Raw genomic sequence first — 18,086 nt, 5'->3', positions numbered from 1 at the left:
AACCCAGTTGGGCTATGAATCGCGATGACAATAGTAGCGCCACGGTCATTGGAATAAAGGCATCCGAAAACCAGTACTCATCTTCATTTTGTACGTCTTTAGTTGTTTTCCGTGCCAATATTAGACATTTGTTCGAAAGTTCTCGCTTGAGCGAATCAAATCCTCATCTTTTCCACCATCCCAGATTGATCAACCAGATCTCAGCCCAATATGTCGCCCCCTGAAAGCCTCGGGGATCCCCTCAAAAAAGAATGGCAGTCCTCCGAAGCCCTAGCGAACGGTTCCTCTCTGGCCAGCAGTATGAAAGGCAGCGACGATTCAACCGGCACGACGGAATCGCAAGAGAAAACAGAGCCCGAGCCCGAGGCAGATGAGCCGCCATATCCGACAGGCGTCCAGCTGGGACTCATTGTTTTTGCGCTTTTTTGCTCGGTTTTCATCGTGGCAGTCAGTCAAACCGTACTTGCGACAGCTATCCCGACCATCACGAGCGTCTTCAATAGTTCCGATGACATTGCATGGTACAGCACGGGAGAACAGATCACGGCTGTTGCGTTACAGCTTCCGTTTGGTCAAGCGTACTCGCTTTTCAACAACAAATGGACGTTCTTGACCTCGGTGGTCATCTACCTCGCCGGTAGTGCGGTTTGCGGCTCTGCCCCGACGTCAGTTGCCTTGATCATTGGTAGAGCCATTCAGGGTGTGGGCATGGCAGGTGTATTCGGCGGCTCATTCATCGTCATTGCTCGCATCACGCCGCTAAGGAAGCGGAGTCTGTTTGCAGGCTTGTTCGGTGCTGCATATGCCATTGCCAGTGTCATTGGACCTATCATGGGTACGTTGCTGGCTATCTGTCTCGTGACCTGTACCCAAAGCTGATATTCCTGTAGGCGGTGCTATTACCCAAAGAGCTTCTTGGAGATGGTGCTTCTACTGTAGGTTTTCCTCTCTATCTTTATACCTTGGTTTCAACATCTAACACCTGTAGTCAATCTTCCGATCGGAGCTGTAGTAGTCGCCGTCGTCATCTTCTGTTTGCCCCCTTCCCTCTGTCGGACCTCAGCGGAGCTCAGGTCCATGACCCCAATCCAGCTGGCAAAGAAGTTTGACCTTCTTGGTACTACCCACCTACTGGCTTCTCTGGTCTGCCTGATGTTGGCGCTCCAGTGGGGCGGTGGTGAGTATCCGTGGAAAGATGCGCGCGTCATCGCAGTCTTGGTTGTATTCGGGGTCACACTCCTCCCGTGGATGGCACTACAGTACTTTCAGGAAGACGATGCTACAGTGCCTCTCAGTATCGTGAAACAGCGTTCCGTTGCGTCTTCTAACCTTTACCTGCTCTTCTTGAACGGAGCCTTTGGTGTTTTCATTTTCTATTTGCCTGTTTGGTAAGTGCCGGAAACAATCAGCTGTCCAGATGTTGCTGCTTACACCAAGACGATTAGGTTCCAATCGATCCGTGGAGATGATGCTGAATCTTCCGGTTTGAAACAGCTGGCACTCTGCATTAGCACAGCTGTTGGCTCAATCGTGGCTGGAGGTCTTGTGATGGCTATTGGTTTCTACAACCCATTCGTGATTTTGGGTTCCCTCCTGGTCACAGCCGGTTCTGCGCTCTTAATGACCATCAAATCTGATGCTGCACTTGGCATACTGTAAGTCAACCACCTACTCTCCCGGAGATCCTCCAGATAACTGATAACGTCTTTCAGTGTTGGCGCTCAGATTCTAGTCGGTGCTGGCGTCGGGGTCGGAGCCGAACAGGCCAACGTAGCCGTTCAGACCGTACTGCCCAACGAGAAGATTCCCAAGGGCACTAGCCTGACCCTTTTCACGAGACTTTTAGGAGTTGCTCTATCAGTACCTATTGCGCAAAGCGTGTTCCAGCAAGAGCTTTCCAAGAACCTTGGTAGTGCCGTTGCTGCCAAGATTTACGGCGATGGCGGAGCTACTCAGATCAAGGATAACCTACAAAAGATTTTCGGAAATGGGACCGCTGAGTATCAGAATGCATTGGACAAGGTCAACACTTCCTTAACGAGAACTTTTATGCTGGCCATGATCCTAGCCGCCATATCATTCCTCTTTGCAATTCTCTTGGAGTGGAAGAACGTCAAAAAGGAGAAGAGGTCATTTGACGATGCGAAGGAACAGACGAGTCAGCCAGAGAAGTAACTTAGCAACAAAACAAAACGTAATTGGGCTTCGGTGTATGTTAGTACTAAGAAGCCGTTTTTTCACCAGCTCCGTTGGTTATAGATAGAGACAATTTACCAACAATACAAGTACCAAGAACTGGCGAAACTTCGGTTGCGAACTGGCCTTGGGCTTTGATCTGAGACTTATCTCAAACCTTCACAAGTATTCACATATCAAATGTTATCATAGGAGCACTCAAGGGAAAGAAAAGCTTGAGGACAAATTGTCTCTCTGGCAATTGAGGTCCCTAGCGACCCCCAGCTCGCCACTACACTACCTACAGATAGACCATTACACGGGGTTTGCAAGCTAATTTGAACCATATCAGTGATAGTTAGATATCATAATGAGTCTAAACCGTTCGCTGACACGATCTCACCTCCACGAAACCCATGATTTCAATCAGCAAGTTAGGTGTTATCTCGACTAGAAAATAGAATGCTTCATCATCAGTATCCGTGGAATAATATTTTCCAATCATTCCGGAGACATTTTTCTAAGTCACCGGTTTCGCAAGACCTTTGCTTCAGGCCTGGAGGGTTTCACTGGCTGGGATAAAGTTCCACTACCTATACTCCAAGCGAATTTCCTATCGTCGTTTCCCCCCTCAAGGTGGAGGAAGTGAGCGAAAATGTTTCACAACCAGATTGTAAAATAATTACAATGATCTTTTTAAAATGCTTTCGATTTCTTAATTGTTCCCAGAGTCGTAAAGCTCGATTAGGAAGGCGGAGCTATCCCACTGGCTCACTCGTAGACCGGGAATTGAGGTTGAGCTCGGGTCGGGGAATCGGGGTGGACACCGCGAACCACCGGCAAATCGACAGCAGAACCCGGGGAAACACATTGGATGGCAGATCTCATCCTAACTGAATCGGACTTGGCAACGGGTCTTGGCGAGGATCGGTATTCTCCCAGTTCATCGATTTGTGTATGATTCAGTGATGATGGTCAGTAGCTCGTAGAACCGGCACCTCGGCACAGTAGCCAGGCAAAGCATGCGCCCGTTTTGATTCACTTCTATGAAAGACATTGACTGCCCACAATACGGACTTGGGTTTGTCCAAAAACTAAACCGAGACCGATTCCGAATTTTTGAACACATTCCTTTCGACGCAAGAGGCAGAGTTGTGGATAGCTTCTAACCCAATCGGGACTGCGTACATTGCTACATTCGTTGACAGTGGTCCAGTCCATGAGAATGCCTTCACTTCCGGGCCTTGCGGCCGTTTTTCTGGCGGCCGCATGTATGGCTGGCGGTGTGGCTGCTGAAGAAGTGGGCATTGCAGGACATGGACTCATTGGCTATGGTATCACCATGTACCAGGTTAGTTGTTATGTTCAACATTGTGGAATCTCATGGACTAACTTCTCAACGAGCCCCTGTGTGCGTATTCATGTCGTGTAGCACTTTCAGCCAGTCCACTTAATTGCAGCAATGTGATGGAGATTCATGGCATGACCATGGCCGATACCTCGCCAGAATGCTATGCCAACGACAATGTCTTCCTGACTTCTTTTGCATGGTGCATTCATACGGTAAGCTCGGCCCTCTGCTTAAACCAAAACCGAAAGCTGATCAGGGTTTTCCCACAGAGATGCACTGATCTCTCAATATGGGAGATCGAAAAGTACTGGCAGTCGACCGAGGCTAGCATCCGGAATAGCCATAGGAGGCTTGACGAACCAGGCGTCAATGTCAACGCCTACCCTCCAGCGCCGAAGTGGACCTACCAGGAGGCACTCAGCAATGTGAACGGAACTCCTACAGCCACTGTAGTTTTTGCAATGCCTTTGAAGGAAAAGTCTCTGGTGTCAGATACCGACTATCAAGTGCAGTACAACACCATGGGAATGTTCGAGAAGATGGAGGTTGCCCACGAGAGATATGGGTAAGTCTTATCTTATATGTTCTGGGATGAAGTATTACTGACCTTGTCAAAGTCTCATCCTAATTGCCCTGGGCGCAGCAGTCCCAATCTTCTTCTCTTTGCTTCGATTTATTCCGCTGCCCAAGTTGCTTATCTCGAAGATCCACGCTCTCTTCATCGACCCACCATTATTCGGGCGGAGACACAAGGCTCCTTATTTCAACCTGCTGATCATGCCAACACGTGGTCAGGCCATATTGATCTTCTACATGGTAGCCGTCAATGTCGTCCTCAGTGGTGTAGGCTACGACTCGGCCCAGCCCAACGCCTGGTGGGTCAACGACAAGGATCAGGAGCTCTTGACATCCTTTAGCAATCGCATGGGTGTCTTGAGTTTTGCAAACTTACCGCTTCTAATCCTCTACGCCGGGAGAAACAACTTCCTGTACTGGGTCACTGACTGGACCCAGTCCACCTTCATGCTCTTGCATCGGTGGACCGCGTACTTTTGTACCCTCCAGGCATGTCTTCATTCGGCAGCTTGGCTTCAGATCTACGTCAGCATGGGCCAGCATGATATCGAAGCCAAGCTGCCCTACTGGGTCTGGGGTATCATCGGCACACTGGCAATGAGCATCTTGTTGCCGGCTTCGGTAATTCCCTTCCGCGCCAAACTCTATGAGCTATTCCTGGCTGTTCATATCGTCCTTGCTGTTTTCGCCGTAGTCGGATCGTACCTACACATTGTCTACAGATTCCAAAACCAGTGGGGTTATGAGATCTGGATGTACATCTGCTTCGCCGTTTGGGGGTTCGACCGGGTAGCGAGAGTAATCCGGATGGCGAGGAATGGCTTGATGTGGGCTGACATCACCATCATCGATGAGGAGTACATGCAGCTGGACATTGACGGCGCAGTTGGGAGCGGGCACGCGTACCTCTACTTCCCAACACTAACATGGCGACCATGGGAAAGCCACCCGTTCTCCATTTTGGCCTCCAGAGTGAAGCCTGCTTCAGCAAAGTCGATGAATAACAGTATTATGCCACCTCAGAGTTCGGGTAACTCCTACTCGAAGGAGTCAAGTGTCATGGAGGTGGCTGCTGTCAAGGAGAAGTCCCGCGTCGGGCTCTCGTTTCTGGTCAGATCCTTTACTGGGGCAACAGGACTGCTTCGCTCCCACACTCGGGTGCCAGTTTTTGTCGAAGCAGGGTACCTTCCACACCATGACCTCAGCAATTATCAGAGACTTGTCTGCATCATAGGAGGTGTTGCTATCACAGCTGTAGCCCCAGTTCTGCAGACATATCCCGGGAACGCGAAGCTGTATTGGTCTTCGCGGACCGAAGGGCTCGTTCAGAGCGTCGATCTCAACGGCGTCGATGCAAACGTCTCGGTAGGCAACAGATTCAGGCTCCGTGCTGTCTTGGAGGAGGAAGTTGGCAATGCGGATGGCAGCTTGGCGGTCGTCGTCAGTGGGCCTGCACCGATGGTAGATGAAGCTCGCTGCATTGTGAGCGAACTCGCCCTGCGGGCACCTATTCCAATAACCTTCATCGACGAGACGTACATATGGTAACACCAATCAGTCTCATACTTCAACTCATGCCTTTTTATTGAGTGCCGATCACCGTTTGGAACGAAACTTGGAGATAGGATATCACGTAGCGATATCATAGCTCACCTTGACTTCGAGGTGTTAGAATTAAATCAGGTAGTCGTTCAATCCACGGCTGACTCTTTTACCAAGAAGACGATTCGTTGTGCTGGGAAGATGAACCGTTGCCGTCAGTATCGTAACAGGTTTCTGTGTCGCCAAGAGAGAATGGTGCGTAAGTTTCGGTTCTGCAATAGCTAGTAAGTACAAATGCGGATGTGTCAAGTCGCTCTTGATGTCCGACGTAGAGTGTTCTTGAATGCGATGTTTACCTTACTCTTCAATCTAGGAGTGAGGCAGAATATGACACTTACCAATGCGAAAACTAGTTCTAGTACTGTCAGAGTGACATCTCGTTAGGCTCTTAAAGACGAGCCTTCATGGCGGGAATAAGAATCACAGGGAATTGGCTTCTATCATTAGTGTGTGAAGGAAGTGGCATAGTTGATAGCTGAACCAGGTTCATGACGATACTATGGTTTTTGGCGAATCAGAAGTGTTGCTCCAGGGTTATCTGCGACTGCCTGTCCGTCATGCATCCTGTTCAACATCTCGCGATTGTTCCCAAAAGGAAGCTTGGTATCTTCGTCATGGAGCTCAGAGAGTACCACTGCCAGATGTTGAAGAGTGCCTGATCGACGCACCCAAACACCTTAAACACATAGCAGATTATCATCACTCGGTGACCCTCATGTTCCAGTGTTGTCAAAATAATTCAGTAATTCTGGATGAAAAGCGTAGTAAATCTGCCTAGTCAATGGTGGAATGCCCACTATCTCCCTGAAACAATTACAAAATACATCGCATTGTAGATTAGAATCATTCAATTGACCATTGCAGAAGCTCTGACTCTCACTCTTATTCACATTCGAGATCGGGATTGACTGTCTGGTAAGGTAGTCATTGCGTAGCTTACTGAATCCGATGATGAGATGATACCGATATGCAACTAGGCGGGATTTGGATGCTCAACGGCAGAATTGTGCAGCTTTATGCTTGCCCAAGCTCCGATAAGCGATAAGCTCCAAGCGATGTGCTTGGCCCTCGCGAACCTGCCGCCGTGCCGCTGTGAGAATAAGACGCCTCGGCAGGCCCCTTTCATCACAAGCAGAAGGCGCAAATCAAAGGCTGTGACAGTCACAGCAATGGACAGTCTTTTGAGAAACAACACAACACATTGAAAGATGCTAAGCGGTACCTGTACGCGGCTGGCCATTGTGGCCGCCGTCTTCCTCGTCGCGGCAATCTTCCTAGTTCCCCAGCTCCCCCACGTAGGCTACAACGTGCCCACTCAGCTCGGCCACAACGCCCCAACGACAGGCGGCAAAGATGTCTCGAACGGTGCCGATGAACCGAATGGCCCCGTCGGCGATCATGCCAACGAGGTGATCACATCTCTATCTTCAATTGCTACATCGCAGAGCGTGGCAAACGCGGCCCCGAAGCCAACACCTGCTCCCGCCACAGGCGCGAAACCCGATACTACGAAGACGGTCTCAAAGCTCGAAGCTGGTCAGTCGCTGTCGCCGTTCCGTCTCGCCTCACCAAATGGTCGCTACGAACTCAGCCTCCTCGACAGCGGTTCCCTTTCGCTCCTCGACACCAAAACAGAGATCGAGTTGTTCACGTCCGATACCGAGTACCACTGGCCCGTATCATGGCAGGTCGAGCTCACCCAGGAGGGCGTGCTGATGCTCTCGTGGGCAAACGAGACTGCTGCTCCGTACGGCGCAACGCCATGGATCTCGAATCTCCTACCCGAATGCGCTTCTGTTGAGAGTGGCGACGAGAAACCGGTCCTGGAGCTTTTGGACTCTGGAAAGCTGCATATTCGCGCTGGGAGCAAAACGACCTGCCTCCTCCACCGCGCCACAGATGATATGGGACGTCTCGCGATCGTGTACACCGGCTTTTTGCGCACCTATTTGAAGACTTGCAAGGAGCAGAATAATAAGCTCGTCAAGACGTGGACTGGGAGCGGCGGTGTCGATGTACACGTGTTTACGTACCTGGAAGATGTCAACCACGATTCCGGTGACCCGGTGGACAAGGACAGCATAACCAAGCACCTGAGGTCGTGCTTTGGAGACGCGCTCAAGACTGTGGAGATTCTGAAATTGGACAGTGTGAAGGAGAACGCCGTGGATCCTCCCGAGGTGCTGGTGAAGGAGTGCGGCAACGATAAACTCAACCACCAGCTCAGTCAGTGGAAGGCACTATACCTCGCCAGCCTGCAGGTACAGAGCTACATGATCAAAGAGGGCATATCCTACGATTACATCTACAAAGGCCGTCTCGATCTGCTATACTGGGGCGACTCGCCTGCCCTCTCGTCGCTCAAGGTACCCGAAAACGGTATCCTGGCACCTCGCGTCACTCTGGACTGGACGTGGTACGCCATGCTCCACGACGGCGAGCTGCGCGCGGGCGTTACAGACATCACCGCCTTTGGGCGCCCCAATGCCATGTTTACCTACCTCGCGCTCTACCGCGAGTTTATCCACATGCGGACTCTGGAGAAGGAGACGGCGAAGTGGAAGGGATTCAATACCAAGACCAGGGAGAAGAAGCCAGAGGGTCAGGAGGGATGCACGCCTGAAGGTATACTGGCGTACTGGCTGCGGATCAACGGCATCGCTGTGAAGACCGATTGGCAGTTCAAGATGGGTTTATTGCGCGGAGACGGGAAGGTCATCTTCACTTGCCCTGAGGGCAGAGGTTGGCTGTGCCCTGGTTTCATTCCGCAGGTTCACGACGATGGAACCCTGTTTTGAGTAGTCGTTGTACGATACGAATAATGATATTGTTATATGTGAGATCACGGGTATAAGGCATTTGCTTGCCCAATTACTTTTTATGCTTAATGGAAGTGCTCCGGAAATAGGCGGCGGCAGTGTCGGGCGTCTTTAGTCTTGCTATTCGCTACCCAGGATATCAAAGGGATTTGAAGACAATCTCTTCTCAGGCCTCATACGAGGTTCTGCATCGGCTGTCTTCTTGCGTTTCTTTTTCTGGCTCTTGGCTTCTTTTGATGGCAAGACCAGATCGTGTGAGATACCCAGCGCTGCGGCGACCTTGCCAAGCGCACCGCTAGTCTTCATACCCGCGAGAAGGCGCATTGTCCCATCGACGGATGGATATTCAGTGAGGGATGGCAACGTGGACAACAACTCTCGCAGTTGCTTCGAGCCTTGGATCGGGTCCTTGGCTCCGACCTCGTACATGAGATCCAGGACCTGAGCCAAGATGCGGAGGGAGTATAGCGTCGCGTGGATCTGCGCCGATAAGTGCACGACATCCCACGGAACGAGGTTCGAGTCTGCCGACACCGATTGGGCAAGCTTGATGGAGTTCAGACACGCATCCAGCTTGTCTTCTTCCTGCGCGTGAGCTAGAAGAAGCTGCAGGCTCACTGCCTGCCAGGGCGAGCCCTTTTGGGTAAGGCTACTTTTTGCCTTGGCCAAGGTCTTCAGGAGGGCATCCATCGAGTCCTTGATCCAGGGCCGGGGCAGCATCGCCATATACTTGCCTTGGTTCACGCCAGACGACATTCTCCGGTACTCCCTCACATGGGAGACGCCCCCGGGACGAAGGAGACATGTGAGGCTATACGCTAGCTGTCGTACAGTGGCGCTGTTATCCCACGCGCTGGCGCGGGCTGGACAGTCCAGAAGTGGCGGGAGACACATCATGCAGCCTGCAGCGCCGGAGTCGCCCGCGGGCGGTTTCGCTACCCCGGAGTAGCCTACGCACTGCAGGACGACCTCGGATAGCCTCGCGTCGAGATAGGGTTTGTCGAGGCTGCCCAGGATCGGGACGGCGCTCCAGTCTGTAGTCTCCAGGGTCTCGTACGGTGCGCAGAAGGCTTGGAACTCTTCCGGATCTGCGACGTCGCCTTTGCAGTTTTCGAGGACTTGTGCGAATTTGGGCCGGGTGGATTTGGAGAGCTCGTAGGCGAACCTGCGCATGCCGTGGTCCTCTGGTAGCTGTAGACGTTTGGCGATCTCCGAGGGCGAGAATTTGGGCCCCAGGAGAGCGGGTTTGTCGTCGTCGGTTGTGCCGATGTGGAGGTCTCTGAAGAAGGCGACAGATCCCGTCTTTAGATCGTGGACGGTCAGATCAGAGTCTGATGTTAATATGGTTCCTCCGTTTCGTAGGACGTCTTCTGCGCAGTAGGCGTCTGCTTCGCCGGGTACCAAGCGGACGAGAGAGGCATACTTTTCGATCGACTCCAGCTTGTCGACGATGGCTGCGACGAGAAATGCCGGTGGTGGAATCAGGGGCTGGTCTCGTTTGGGGGCATCGGTTGGGAAAAGAGGTGGCAGTGAGAGACGCGTTGACGCAATTTGCTTGGCTGGGCAGCCGTTGGGGAAACCTGAGCGGAAGATCTTAAGGGACGAGGATACCTTGAGTATCCTTTCGAGGCGGACTTCTGCTTTTGATGCCGGGAGGAAGCCATCAAAGTAGATGGCGGCGCTTTGAACGTTAGTGTAGGTCTTTTCACATCTTGGAAGAAAGATTTACATTGATATCTCATGACTGGTAACTTCTTCTAACCATCCTATCGCGGTTCTTCCGAGGATATCGTAGGATGGCAGACCAGAAGTACTTCTTGTACAGAGATGGTAGATGTGGTATGCCAAAGCAGGGCCATCAATGACAACTCTGTCGCCGTCGATAGGCCCAAATACCCCATAAGGGGAGAGATGATTTAATAGATGAGGAATTCCCATGATTGTATAATGATTCTACCTTACAGACTAACATTAGAACTAAAACATGTACGAAGATTGGCTCACTCAGGGTCTCAAGATTAAGCAGCCAGTCCATTGCAAAATCTCTTCCACTGACCTAATCTTCTGGATTACTTCTCATGTGCTGCTTCCCCAATTGATAATGCGTGTTAGAATTCGATCGAATCCTTCGACTACAGCCTCCGAAACTCCACCAAGAGATCCCGTTGTGAGAAATCCATTGAAGGTTGAGACATGGATTTGAAGTATCTTAAGATATCTGCCTGGATACTTGCCATGGTAGGTAATGGAAGGAACGACCTGAGCTCCTGCAGAAACTCATCGCGGGGTCACGGTGCGTGGAACACGGTACGTACAGTCCCCACCAACCTTAGGAAGGGGCGGCGGCCCTGTTATGGATGGGTTGGAAAGGGTATCTCCGGTCCGGATAAATACAGTGTGATCGGAGCTCCTTTCCGCCCATTCCACGTGCCTGCACTGTCCGTTCGACCCCACCGCGGCGCCTGGCTCCATGCCCGCCCGTTTTTCGGCTGAACAGCCCCCTTGTCCCCAACTCAATTTTTCCTTCGCAGTAATAAAAGCTCCCCACCTCGCGAACCAAATCTTTTCGCCTTTCGCATTCTTCTTTTCAACATGCGCGGCACTCTCATCTTCGCGGGCTCCTCCTGCCCAGTCCTCACTAATCAGATATGTGAGAACCTGGGCATGGCTCCTGCCCAGGCGGAGCTTACCCAATTTTCCAATGTAAGCTGAAAGTGCGCATCGCTGGGCCGTCGACCACCAAGGGCGGGGGAAACGCCGCGTTCCTGCTCACGAACTCTCCATGATGGAAATCATGGGGGAGACAGCAGTCGCGGCCGCTCCCACTGCCTTGATTGGACCAATTCCAACTTTGTTTGGATTCCCTGTTGAGGCTGACCCGTCACACAAAAGGGCGAGACGAGCGTGCGAATCTTGACCAGCGTCCGCGAAAAGGATGTCTTTGTCGTACAGTCCGGCAGCGCCAAGGTCAACGACACCATCATGGAGTTGTTGATCATGATCTCGGCCTGCAATGGCGGCTCAGCAAACAAGATCACTGGTAAGTCAAGCACTCCCTCTCACGATGGTCTTATGGTGCTAACGCAATCGCTCCTCAGCTGTGCTTCCGTACTTCCCCTACAGTCGCCAGTCGAAGAAGAAGTCCCACCGGGGTGCTATCACAGCAAGAATGCTTGCCAACCTCCTCGGCGTGGCCGGCGTTAAGCACGTCATCACCGTCGACCTGCACGCTTCCCAGATGCAGGGCTTCTTTAAGTGCCCGGTTGACAACCTGCACGCCGAACCCCTCATCGCGAGATGGATCCGGCACAACGTGCCCAATTGGAAGGAGGCTGTTGTTGTGTCCAAGAATGCGGGCGGAACCAAGCGTGTAACATCGCTTGCGGACGCGTTGAAGCTCAACTTTGGCATGGTCACAACAGAGAAGAACCGGAAGGGAACGAACATGACATCGAGCATGATCATGCACCACCTGGACAATCTCGATCGGGAACCCGTGTTGGAGACGACGCGTGAGCCACCCAGACCTTCCACACCTCCCGCTGCACCTGGTCGGGCTGCCAGGATTAGAACCGACGCACACGGTTCCCCTCAGTTCACCAGCGCTCCGCGATCTCACCCTCGGTCAATGGACGACCGGCCTACGACACCCACGCAGTCCAAGCCTGGCGACGGGTCGGTTGACGATGACGAGGAGGAGGGCGACGCGCAGTACGATGATCGTCGCGCCCATGAGGTTACGCACGGCCGACTGGTTCAGGGTCACATAGTGGACGACGACTATCCATCGCCGGCTGCATCAACCGTCAGCGGCAGCGTCCAGGGCGACGACCCCATGACGATGTCGCACGCATCGTCGTTCTTTGCCCCTGAGCCCCATGCCCTGGGAGGTTCCGGAGACGCGGCCCCAGAGTCGGACGAAGAGGACGAGGTCCTGAAGGATCCCAAGGTCGAGCACATGATCACGCTGGTCGGCGATGTCAAGAACAGAACCGTCTTCATCGTTGATGACATGATTGACAAGCCCAACTCATGGATCGCCGCTGCCGAGACAGTCGTCAAGAAGGGCCGCGCGAAGAAGGTCTACTGCATGGCCACCCACGGCGTGTTCGGCGGCGACAGCCTCGACCAGCTTCAGGCGTGCGAGTGCATCGATACCATTCTCGTGACCAACAGTTTCCCCATCCCCGAGGATCAGGCCAAGCGGTGCCCCAAGCTTGTGGTCCTGGATCTCTCCTTCCTCCTTGCTGAGGCGATTCGCCGTAACCACTACGGCGAATCAATCTCCCCTCTGTACCAACACATTCTGGACTAAAAAGATTTTCCGGCGAGAGAGCGTGCAAGGATTGTCTCGGTTACAGTTCGCCTGACACGGCTTCTTTTTCTGCTTTTCCCTATCTTGGACTGGCTCAAGGATTCTCTTCTTTTCTTTTTGAGTTCCAGTATGTGTGCGGCATACTCGGGGGAGAAAGGCATTTCAGCGCGGCGTTCTGGGCTACAACGGCAAAGAGTGGAATGGCCAAAAGATGGTGGCAACCAAAAAAATACGCGTTCCTAAGGAGACTTTGGTAGGTCTTGAACATCAACACAAAGCATGGTCAGTATTAGACATGAATGATGAAACTTTGATACCTTTTTTTCAACCGGGCCGCCATCTAGTATGGCGTGTGCGCGTGTTCCTCAACTGATACACCTTTTTTTTTACCTTTACCTGATGGAAGACTGGGCTGCATCCATTGCATCACCCTTTCTTACCTTTCACACACCAACGATGCTGTTTTCTGAACAGCCGGGGCCCAGTTCATCCCAGAACAGGCCTTGAACGGAGCGTTGGCAGATTAAATTTTCGACTCAAAGAAGATCCCTCTTCCGGTCGTCTTCATGACGGCCACAGCCTCCGGGACTGGTGGGAGAGGGATAAGAGAAACCTTCGAACATCTCTTCAAGTGATGTATATGTGGATGATGATTCTAGCGTGATCATAGTCGGGTGTATCCACCGACTTTGTTCTTTTAGATTCCTCTTTTGATAATAATACAATTCAACTTTCAAACTTTTTTTTGCCTTTTTACGTCGTGACATCGTCCCTGCAGTACACATGTACCGCATACCCCTAGTCCTCCGTGACGCCCCTATCCGGGATTTCATAAACAACGTCGGCTTCGTCCACAAATCTCAAAGTAAACACAGCAATGTCCCCTTCCTACTCGAACAGCTCCCACCCGTGAATCTCGTCCAACAATTGCAAATACGTGCTCTTCTCGCCTTCCTCCTTGACGGCCGCCACATCCTGAAGCAGCTCCTCGCCGAAATTACCCGCGCCTGCGGCCTTGATGATGCGCCATGCACGGCGGAATTCGTCGCGGATGGCGACGATGCCGTTGTGCGTGACTGTGCGGGCGACGTTGTGGTCTAGCTCAAAGGGGTCTTCGATGGCGAAGAGGTAGCGGTGCCGGACTTCCTTGACTTCGCCGTTCTTCTGCGCCGCTGCCGACGCTGCTGCGCTGCTGTCGGTGGTGGAGGTGATGGTGCCGCTGGTGGTTGTCATCGTCGTTGGGGTGGGCGGGTCGATGGGGGATTTGAGCGTCATGTGTTGTCCCTGCAGTCCGGGGGGAGGACCATCGGTGCTCGGGGAGTTGACGGCGGTGGCGTTGTTGTTGGCGTTGGGACGGTACTCGATGACAGTCTTGGCGCCCGTCCAGCCCTTTTCCGTCTTGGAGAGCAGACCGCCCGGCGAACGGATGCTGAGGACGTCGCGGCCCCAGTCGTAGCCTCGGCCCGGGTAGGTGCTCATGGAGCCGTTTTGGGCGTAGTACTCGAAGAAGCCGCGGAGGAGCTGGCCTACCGAGTCGCGGTTTCCGTTGAGCTGGTTCATCTGCGCGAGGCGGAGGATCTCGGCCTCGTCGCGCCAGAAGCCGACGAAGCGGCCGCGGCAGATGATGTTCTCGTCGTGCAGCGCCGGGGAGTTGGGAGGGAGGCCTTCGCGGGGAGGAGGTGGGGGGCCGAGGGCTTGGAGGTTGGGGCAGACGAAGGGCTGGACTACGTTGACGAGGTAGTGCAGCATCATGAGGACGTAGCCGTAGCTGCTGAGGGTGCCGCGGTACGGGGTGTTTACGCCGCGGACCTTGGCCCAGTGCTTCACGAAGAGGACGAGCGGGCGGACGCGGGGGTCGGTGTGGGAGTAGCAGCGGAGGAGGAGGGTGTTGTGCAGCGCGAGGTGGGCGGCGAAGTTGATGTCGCACTGGACGCCGACGCCGTTCTTTGGGAACTCGAGCTTGTCGCGGTAGGGGTCGCGGGGTTGGTTGATGGCCATCTTGGCCGGGTCCTTGAGGTCGCGCATGCGCTTGATGGTCTCCATGTTTTGCTTGGTGACGGGGATGACGAAGTCGTACTGGGGGTCTTGGACGTTGCTCTTCCGCATGGGACCGCGGAGAATCGAGATGTATTCTCTCACGTCGTTCTCGATGCTCGGATCGTACAGGTGTTGGTCGACTGCCTTTTCGAGTTCGAGGGCAAGTTGGAGACTCTTGTGGCGGCGCGCGACGGTGAGGAGGCTGAGTGGTCCGTTGGTGGTGGTGTCGATGAATTCCTGCACGCTCTTGCGCGTGGTGCTCGGCCAGATGCCGGCCGTGTATCTGTCGATGATGAGCTGTTTCGCGGCCGCAGCGTCAGGATCGCCCCGGGGGCGGAGGTTCGCGAGGATCTTGAGTGTCCTCGCGTGGTATCCGGAAGCTGCTTCAAACTGGCTCTGTTCGAGAGTGAGCAGTTGCGCAATGGGGAGCTTTTTGAGCTTCTCCAGGTGCAGCTGCAGATGCTTGCTGTACGTCAGGGGCTCGATGCCAAAGTGCTGCTGGTTCTGGAGATTCTTCCAAGACACGATCAAATTCCGAGTTGCATCGTCGGTGTCGTCTATGCTTCCGATCTCAGCCTCTCTTTCGCACAACATGACGATCCTCTCGCCTTCCATCTGGGCATACACGCCAGCCAGCGACCGATAATTGGGGACATTGGGGATCGTCTTAAAAGAAAGAGACAGGTAATTTGAGAGTCTGCTTCTCAGCGGCACGTCGCGAATGCCTTTCAAGAACGCTTCGCAAACCTTGTTGAGCAAGTCGTAGTCCTCCTCTACTAGCTCGCGACAGTTGGAGAGAGTGACATCCCGACCTCCCAATCGTCTCAAAGTCCGCTTCGCTACATTATAGTAGGCAGAGAGAGACTGATTCTCGGGCTGGTAGATGGCCGGCACTCTGGGCTCGCTCGAATCGGGGCCTGCAGGAGACAACTCGTCCGTCTTTGGGTTGTTTGGGTCGTCGATCGTTTCGTCCGTGATTTCTTTGGTGTGAGTATCAACCGTCTCGTCATCATCTGCAGCATCCGCATGGTCGGTATCCACGATGCCCTTTTCCCATTTTTCACGCTCTTCCAAGAGGTCCTTGAGCAGCTTTGCGGGCGGGTTCTGACAAAGCTTGATGATTGGTACTCTCGTGCGGGTCAGCAGACGCGCGCCGAGGCCGATTTCGAGAAAAGCCTTCTCGATAAGTCTGGGTATCGCAGAGCCCGACTCATCCGGTTGAGGGGTAGAAAGGGGTGAGACCAGACCGAGATCCATGTCTGAGGCTTTCGTTGCGAACCCAGAAGACAGACTGCCGAAGCACTTGAGTTGCACAGACGGCGGGGGAAAGTTCTCTAGACCATTTTGTGTCGCCTCATACTCGGCAACTGCGGCCTGGCAAACTTGTTCGATCTTAACTCGAAAGGCTTCCTTCTCGGCAATCTCTCCTCTTTCAATCTCTGCGCCAGCAACGAGAGTGTTGCAGAGGCTTTCTAGGTAGGAGGCCTGGTTCTCCAACTCTTCGGGCCGGACTGGGTGGTGTTGACCACGGGGGCTGTAAAGCTGGCCATGATTGTTCCGTGGAAAACGCGGTGACCCGTGCTCTTGCTGACCACTTGGGTGCTGGTCATGCTGGTATCGGTCAGAGTTGGCGAGGTTTCGATGTCCGTTCTGTCTGGGTGAGCGAGGCGACATGCCGCCTGCAAGGTGATGCGGCCTGTGATGCAGGTCTGGGTTATGATACGTCTTGCCTGGTCGCCCATGAGAGGGGAATCTAGGATTCTCGTGAGGGTAAGAAGGAGAAGGCCAGCCTGCGTAGGGTCGTCCAACCTCGGTGGGCGGAGAGGGGCGAGTGTCAATGGGAATGGACAACTGAGCATTCATCTGTCGTCTCTGCGCCTGGTTGAGTCGCTTTCTGCCCACCTTGGGCGAGGGTGGTGGCTTGCCATTGACTCCGGCTGAAGCTCCGGGAAGGTCTCCATGGGGTTGAAGATGATCGTTCGGTCCATTCGCCGGGGTTCCACCACCGGGAAAGTGCGCGGTTGTTCGCAGGGCATCTTGAACTTGAGGCTGGCCGGTGGCTGGCGTACCGTTGGTGAGAATCATGTTTCGCAACTGATCCTCGAGCCCATTGTTCTGAGAGCCACCAAACTGGCCCACGCCGGAATTCCTGGTGCTATTATTCATGGCGATTGTTGCTTGAAGGTTTTATCATCGAATTTGATGAGTTGGACACAGCTGAAGGGAGAGTAAGGCTTCTATGAGAATTGATGAGATGGGTGCACTGAAAATAGGCGCAGACCACTTACCTGGTCAGACACGTCCGGGACGCATTGCTTGGACAGTTGGATGCAGAGGATTGGGGATTTGGAGGATAGATACGGAGGTGAGTAAGAGTGTTGTGATTGGGAAGCTTGTATTCAGTTTCCGATTGGCGATCACCTCATTCATGTAGGTAGGTTGGTGTAAATGGAACTTCAAGTGAGGTGGAAGCTTTACGTGGGGAAGCAGGTACATTCCGGAGTGAGGGGCTACAGTCTCAGGCTTGCGACGCACTGTACATCAATCTGTACATGCAGTTGGTCTCTCACTGTACAGATACTGACCACTGCGGACTGTGAGGTAAGGTACCGCAAGTACCTCTATGTGGATAGCTAAAACCAAGATTTGTGGAATGAATTGGATGCCTACTATTTATCTCACATATTTCATGGCCTTCCACGGTCTCGTGAAGTCATTGACTGGATTCTCCTATTCACCCCTTTACAGCACAAAACGGCAAACTCCCCTATCTTGGATGCCGTGATGTCTAGATTCGTAACTATTGTCTGGGTTGGTGCAAATATATGGGCCAGTCAAAGGCGCGCATTTTGATAACGGTTGACGTTGTCGAGGCTGAACATCCTATTAATAGTCAATAGATATAAGGCATTGATGTCGTGCTTCGAGCCAGGGGCACTCTGCACGCACGTAAGATTAACTTCTTGAAGTAAGGTATAGGTAGTTGAAGGAAAGCTAGGTATTTTATTCATTGCGACGTCTGTCCTTGCTACTGAAGCTACGGTACCTACTAGGTGAGGTACGGCAAGTTAAGAACAGTAAAGCCATCTCAATGACGTCCTACCTCAGTGAGGCTCGCCCTTTCCAGATGCGGTTCCACAGCCACTGGCGAATTGTGAGGCACTGAGGATGGCCCACCCAGAAAGAGTACTTAGCACGCCGGGCTTACTTT

General features: G+C 53.1%; 6 protein-coding genes across 6 annotated transcripts; 4 read left to right on the top strand and 2 right to left on the bottom strand.

The window, feature by feature from the left end:
• Nucleotides 1-210: 210 nt before the first annotated feature.
• Nucleotides 211-2,175, top strand: HER10_EVM0000369 (MFS transporter; the record flags this gene model as incomplete). The annotated part of the gene is made up of 5 exons (XM_035470154.1): nt 211-835; nt 891-935; nt 989-1,388; nt 1,446-1,655; nt 1,713-2,175. 5 exons carry the CDS (start codon nt 211-213, stop codon nt 2,173-2,175), a joined length of 1,743 nt encoding a protein of 580 aa, XP_035326445.1.
• A 1,219-nt stretch (nt 2,176-3,394) lies between these two features.
• HER10_EVM0010364 (ferric reductase transmembrane component 4) lies at nt 3,395-6,176 on the top strand (the record flags this gene model as incomplete). Its single annotated transcript, XM_035479827.1, has 5 exons — nt 3,395-3,526; nt 3,580-3,738; nt 3,796-4,091; nt 4,144-5,646; nt 6,161-6,176. 5 exons carry the CDS (start codon nt 3,395-3,397, stop codon nt 6,174-6,176), a joined length of 2,106 nt encoding a protein of 701 aa, XP_035327226.1.
• A 624-nt stretch (nt 6,177-6,800) lies between these two features.
• Nucleotides 6,801-8,502, top strand: HER10_EVM0008399 (uncharacterized protein; the record flags this gene model as incomplete). Its single annotated transcript, XM_035477923.1, has 1 exon — nt 6,801-8,502. Exon 1 carries the CDS (start codon nt 6,913-6,915, stop codon nt 8,500-8,502), a length of 1,590 nt encoding a protein of 529 aa, XP_035327053.1. The 5' UTR covers nt 6,801-6,912.
• Nucleotides 8,503-8,643: 141 nt separating this feature from the next.
• On the bottom strand, nt 8,644-10,461 carry HER10_EVM0011388 (uncharacterized protein; the record flags this gene model as incomplete). The annotated part of the gene is made up of 2 exons (XM_035480821.1): nt 8,644-10,204; nt 10,253-10,461. 2 exons carry the CDS (start codon nt 10,459-10,461, stop codon nt 8,644-8,646), a joined length of 1,770 nt encoding a protein of 589 aa, XP_035327305.1.
• Nucleotides 10,462-11,074: 613 nt separating this feature from the next.
• On the top strand, nt 11,075-13,320 carry HER10_EVM0013129 (ribose-phosphate diphosphokinase). Its single transcript, XM_035482496.1, has 3 exons — nt 11,075-11,226; nt 11,416-11,563; nt 11,622-13,320. Exons 1-3 carry the CDS (start codon nt 11,116-11,118, stop codon nt 12,836-12,838), a joined length of 1,476 nt encoding a protein of 491 aa, XP_035327455.1. The 5' UTR covers nt 11,075-11,115; the 3' UTR covers nt 12,839-13,320.
• Nucleotides 13,321-13,542: 222 nt separating this feature from the next.
• On the bottom strand, nt 13,543-17,306 carry HER10_EVM0002158 (uncharacterized protein). Its single transcript, XM_035471883.1, has one exon. The coding sequence runs from the start codon at nt 17,039-17,041 to the stop codon at nt 13,727-13,729; it is 3,315 nt and encodes a 1,104-aa protein (XP_035326592.1). The 5' UTR covers nt 17,042-17,306; the 3' UTR covers nt 13,543-13,726.
• Nucleotides 17,307-18,086: the final 780 nt, after the last annotated feature.

Source organism: Colletotrichum scovillei (assembly GCF_011075155.1).
Source record: "Colletotrichum scovillei strain TJNH1 chromosome Unknown Contig00011, whole genome shotgun sequence".
In the NCBI taxonomy this organism is placed as follows: domain Eukaryota; kingdom Fungi; phylum Ascomycota; class Sordariomycetes; order Glomerellales; family Glomerellaceae; genus Colletotrichum; species Colletotrichum scovillei.
Note: the sequence above shows the minus strand (reverse complement) of the source record. Positions and strands in the feature narration are given on the sequence as shown.

Bases quoted from the DNA above. Each gene is read 5' to 3' on its own strand.
- HER10_EVM0013129 (XM_035482496.1), top strand. From the start codon at position 11,116: ATGCGCGGCACTCTCATCTTCGCGGGCTCCTCCTGCCCAGTCCTCACT. The intron at 11,227-11,415 runs GTAAGCTGAAAG...GTCACACAAAAG, and splicing joins AGCTTACCCAATTTTCCAAT to GGCGAGACGAGCGTGCGAAT. The intron at 11,564-11,621 runs GTAAGTCAAGCA...ATCGCTCCTCAG, and splicing joins CTCAGCAAACAAGATCACTG to CTGTGCTTCCGTACTTCCCC.
- HER10_EVM0002158 (XM_035471883.1), bottom strand. From the start codon at position 17,041: ATGAATAATAGCACCAGGAATTCCGGCGTGGGCCAGTTTGGTGGCTCT.